Raw genomic sequence first — 5,491 nt, 5'->3', positions numbered from 1 at the left:
CCTCCCCCCCTTATGCTATTTCTCTCAAATTTGTATAAAAGGGTGTCTCTTAATGAAAAAGTCAGGAGGAAGAGGCGGGCTTGTCAGATAAAAGACCGGCGCTTGTTGACAGCTCTGACAGGGATATACGACAAGCACCGAGAGGGAGGGGGAGCGAATGGAAAGGAGGTAGGGGTGACGGGAGCGGCGGTTGTTGTGGTGATGGTTGTGGGTTGGACGGGGGGTGAGGGGGGAGACGGAGGGGAGGAGTTTGGGGGATTCACTGCTGAAAATTGCATGCTGTAATCGCCGCACATCTTACGGTGTTACGATGTGGCACGTCTCTCTAATATGTTGCCAAATAAACGGTGGCCAGACGCTGAGTGTTGTAGCCATGGCATGTCCATCCATCCATCCATCCATCCATCCATCCATCCATCCATCCATCCATCCATCCATCCATCCATCCATCCCTCTCTCCCTGTCGTTAATGTTTCTCCTCCCTCTGTCCTGCTTCTCTTGCCTTCTTCCTGTCTGCACTCTAGTTCAGGCCTGGCAACATTCCTCACTGCCACATTGTCCCCATCTCTTATAAATATATATATACATATAAATATATGTATTTTTTTACGTATCTTTTTACAGCTCTGTGAAATCTCAACGAGCGCATTGAAAGTGCTGCTAATTTTCATAAAACGTGCTCCACCACATCAAAGTGGCTCCCCGGCATTAAGAGCTCTCGATTAATGATGCTGCGTCGGCGACGGGTAAAACGAATTTCTCTTGTATTGCCGGCAAAGGAAAGAGAGACAAATGGCACGCCCGCCTATTTGCCTGTAGAAAAAAAAAGAAAAAAAAAAGTCATGCATCAATTTGGTAGAAGAGGGGGTGGGAAGTAAAGTTAAAAAAAAAGGCAGGGGGATGTTGTTTGTTCATTGCCATGGTGGGGGTCTTTATCTGCTTATTTTGACTAGGTAATTGTGCCTGCAGTGCAGCGGAGCTTCACCACTGAGCCGCAGAAGGATTAGGGAAATGTGAGGTGGCTTCCTCCGCATGTGTGTCGCGCAGAGTACAGAGTGGTTCCTTCATGTACGCCTACCCTCACACACACACACACACACACACACGCGCGCGCACACACACACACAACCTCATCGTTCTACCGCTGAGGGCAGACGTACAGTCTCTCCCCCGCCCCCCCATCGTGGTTCTAGAAGTTGAGTTGAGTTTATTCATATGGCATATTTACAGCAACAAGGCAATTCGAAGTCCTTTACATGATAACAACATAAAGCAAGAAACGAGCAATAAACATCACATTTTCTCACCAATCACCAAGCAAATACACATCAAATATGTTGATCAGTGTTTGATTTACTGCTAATCAAAGGTAACTCTAAGCAGGTGGGTGTTTTAGCCTTGATTTAAAGGAACTCAGTGTTTCAACTGTTTTGCAGTTTTCTGGAAGTTTGTTTCAAATTAAAGGACCACATCATCTGAATGCTGCTTCTCCCTATTTGGACATCAGTGGAATGGAAAGTTGATGCAACAGCAGCAGATCTTTAAAGTATTTTGTTGCTAAGCTGTTCAGTGATTTATAAACTAACAAAAGTACTTAAGTCTATTCTCTGAGCAACTAAATATAAAGTTTCTCTAGGTCTTGCTGAGGCAAGAGTCCTTTAAACCTGAAAATGTTCTTCAGGAGATAAACGCCCGACTTTGTAACCATCTTTATGTGTTTCTGAAGGTTCAGGTCTGATTCTATCGCTACACCCAGATTTCAGACCTGATCTCTCGTTGCTAGCTGTAACGGTGAAGCTGCGTTCTGACTCTAGATCGTTCCTCTTCGGGTCCGAAGACAACAACTTCAGTTTTGTTTCCGTTCAGCCGGAGAAAGTCGTGGCACATCCACACATTGATTTGTTCTGATTGGCTTTCCCCCGGCAGTGGCAGAAATCATCTTCTGGTTTAAAAGAAGACGGACTGGACACTCCCCTCCCATTGCCATGTTTTTCTTTCTTTCTTTATTGTCAAGAGAGTGGAGGAGAAGAGGGTGGGGGGGGCATGAAAATAGGGTGAGGATTAGGGGCTGGATTTAGCAACACTTTTGTTCTCCAAGGCTGTTTAGTTAACCCTTAAATGTTGCCAGCATCCGCCCCATCCCTCTCGCCATTAGCCGTCGCAACCACCGCGCATACACACACTCTTGGTCTGCCACCGTCCCCTGCCCCTTCCCCCCTCTCTCCTGGGCAGGTTCTAAATCCTTTTGAAGTCCTAAGCGCTGCAGAAATCCATTGAGAGCCATGTATAATGGCTTTTAAAGAGAGAGTGTTTAGCTGTATGCCGACCCTATGGCTTATGAACCGCTGGCGTTTTAATGGATCCCCCCCTTTTTCCCTCCTCTATTTTATTTTTTTTCCCCTCCTTCACCAGCACTAAATCCAATGGATTGTCCCTCATTATCATTTAAATAAGCCTCTCTTTCTGCTCGGAATGCTCCAAGTTGAATGAACTCTACATAGTCGGGCTAATTCCAAACGGCTCCGGCTTCCCTCTACCTATGCGCATATGCTCTCGCGCAAACGCGAGAATATAGACTCGAGCTGACGAAACGGCATGCATCCCTAGAAATAAGAGCACACTCTGCCTTCCTTTTTGGTCTTTTTTTGTATTTACAGATTTTATTTTATTTTTTTTGCCTTCTGTGCAGTGTTGCCTGCTCTCTCCTCTCTCGCTGTGGCAGCGAGGGGTGCAGAGAGGTTCAGGAGAGAGGGAATAGCCTTTTGATTCCCACAGGGCCTGCTTTCCGGTTCGCGGCAGGACTCCTTGGTAATCGGCGCCACAGGAGCTGTCCTGCGAATCAGAGGGGCACACAGGCGTTGATGAGGGGCTGATGCCTAGAGCAGGTGTAGGTGAATAGTTGAGGGGCACTGGGAGAGTGCAGAACAAGGGAGGCAGGGGCAGCGGAGGTGTGCGTGCGTGCGTGTGTGCGTGTGTGTGTGGTGGGGGAGGTCATTTTGGATTGAAGGTGGACCTATGGATGAAATTGCTCTAGCAGAAAAGTTCCCTCCAGAGACCAGGGGGGAGAAATTGCCAATCTAGACGGAGGAATAAAAGCAGTGAAAAGTGGAAGTGGAGGAAGGGATTTGGAGATTGGTATTCGTGCTGCGCTGTGACACACAGAGAGCCAGAGAACAGAACAAAAGCTGGCTTTTTTTCTCCCCTTGTCCTCTTCCTGCTTTGCTTAGCATTTTGGGGGAACTACGTTTAAAAACAATTTGCAGACTTAGTTTGACGGCGTTCCAAAACCCTTCCATAAATGCATAAAGAGATCGTCATGCTTGATACAATAAGCGCTTTAGGAATCTAATATGATTTGGCTTGGGTAAAGGCAGCACAGATTGAAATAATAATAATGATAAAAAGATTAGATAAAAATAATGACATCAGGTAAATTGCATTAAAGTTCTATTTACATAAGTATTACAGTTACTTAAGCCTTGCATTAATGAGCATTATAAAAAAAAAGCTGTTCTCAAAAAATGTTACAAGTTTAGAAGATTAGCTTTCCTTTGCAAACACGCACATTAATTCAGTTCAAATTCAATTCAAAAGAATACTGTATTAATCCCAAAAAGTGAAATTAAACACCATTGCAATTCATGCCATACAAGCATCTTCAAAGACTTGTGGTGGAAGGTGATGCAGTAGCAGTCAGTCGCTGTCGCTGTTTGACTCATGATCCTCATGACATGTCAACGGCTCAATGTCCGAACAGCAGAGACGATGATTCACAGCAAAATGTCCCGGGTGACGCCATCAGTTGCTGGCAGTGCTGCTAGTCCACCTCATTTGCTTTTGCCACGCCTCTTTAACTCTCCATCTGGTCTTATAGTTAAAAAGTCAGGCAGAGAGCCGCTGAAGTTGGAGATGTGGTCTTTGCTCATTGTGATCGATGGAAGAGATGACTTGAACTTCCTCCTCTCTCTGCTCTTTTTGTCCTGATAAATCCATGAAACCTCTTTTTTTTGACACGTCTCAGGTTTGGGGTCATAGTTCAGGGATTATTCGAGCTTTGGAGGAGCTAATGATCTGCTCCCAATTGTAAAATCAACACCTTGCTGCAATATAAACCAATGACAAAATGGATCTGGTAGTTAATCATAACCTTTGCATGTTTTATTAGTGATTATCACAGTCTGAGCCGTTAGCATAGTCTTTGAAATTTCCAAAAGCTGTCAGTTTTCCAAAATTATTCAACCTCTGTTAGCCAACAGAGATTGAAAACAGGGCTACTTTGTTGTCCTTTGATGAAACTTGTCACTTAAGCAATAGAAAATAAAAATTGTTTTCTTTTTGTAGTTTATTTCATCTCAATGCTTCTTCTGGCTTAATTTTTAAACACTTGACTCTTACCTTAGTCAAACCATCCACATCGAAGAGTGTTGCTGTCACCATGACCCATTAGCTCTTGGTATGGGGCATTCACTGACCGACTGGATTATTGGGCTTCAACTGGCATTCATTTCTGGTCTAATGGTTAGTGTCTCATTAAATCACTACTGTTTAACCTCTGGTGGTGGAAAAGCCACAGTGTTTGAATTTATAAAATGCTAATTTTGCTGGATATGTTTTAGCTTGGTCGCCGAGCCCCAGAAATGAGCAAATGTAGCTGGTTTTCTGATTTGAAAGTAAATCCTTCTCAGTCAGGTGTGACATCATCCCCACAATCCCTGAGAGACTGAGTGGCAGGTTTCCCCTGGATCTCCTCCTCCGTCCAGGCAGGAGGAAAAAGGAGTGATGTGTGCAGGTGTCGGGTACATGACAGGGCGGGCGAAAGGTTAACGTGAATATTGATATTAAAGCGACATTGCTTCATCATGTCTGTGTGAGCGAGTGAATCGCTCCTCAAAGGTCATCCTTGTTCTCCTCTCTCTCCCCACAGAGCTCCGCTCACTCTCTGTCGGGCCGCGGCTACTCGGTAAGTGACATTTTCATGCTTCATGGCTTTACGGCTGAATTACAATCTCCAACGACTCGCTTTATGGCCCCGGCGCTCGACATTTTAATTATGTTAAATAGAGTAATGGAGAAATCATGATATTAGGAACATTAATTCTGGCTGACTGAATGATTAAATTGTGGGAAGGTGTCCTGCACTACCTTGACGAAAAGGGCCCTGCTTTATTGGCATTGATCGGCGCCATTCGCCAGCAGTGCAATTTGGCACCGAGTTTCATATTTTCCTGCGGTAACAGTCAGTGGGGCATCTTAATGTTCGTTATGATATAAATCCTGCTTTCCTTAAATAAGGCAAGGTGTGGGATGGCAGCTACATCTAGTTTTTATTCTTCAACAAAATTTGGATTCGAAGTTTGTAATGATTCGTGAAAAACGAGTGCATGCGATGGGTTTTCTTATAAAACACGATGTTGAAGGATTGCCTCTGTGTTTTGGTTTGTCTTACTGGTCACAGTCAAATGTTTCAGATCAACAAAACTGTTTTAATATC

At 44.5% G+C, this 5,491-nt stretch overlaps 1 protein-coding gene across 8 annotated transcripts in view; it reads left to right on the top strand.

The window, feature by feature from the left end:
• Positions 1-5,491, top strand: part of fbrsl1 (fibrosin-like 1) — a 254,770-nt gene that overhangs the window by 54,529 nt on the left and 194,750 nt on the right. For 7 of the 8 annotated variants that reach the window (XM_016673818.1, XM_016673817.1, XM_007556971.1 and 4 more), the window contains exon 3: positions 4,925-4,960. The exons of the other annotated variant lie outside the window; for it this stretch is intronic. In XM_016673818.1, coding sequence (XP_016529304.1) covers positions 4,925-4,960 — 36 coding nt within the window. The remainder of the gene's footprint in view (positions 1-4,924; positions 4,961-5,491) is intronic. 8 annotated transcript variants of the gene reach the window in all.

This window comes from Poecilia formosa, unplaced genomic scaffold (assembly GCF_000485575.1).
Source record: "Poecilia formosa unplaced genomic scaffold, Poecilia_formosa-5.1.2 Scaffold82, whole genome shotgun sequence".
Classification (NCBI taxonomy): domain Eukaryota; kingdom Metazoa; phylum Chordata; class Actinopteri; order Cyprinodontiformes; family Poeciliidae; genus Poecilia; species Poecilia formosa.
This window is presented reverse-complemented; position numbering and strand designations above follow the sequence as displayed.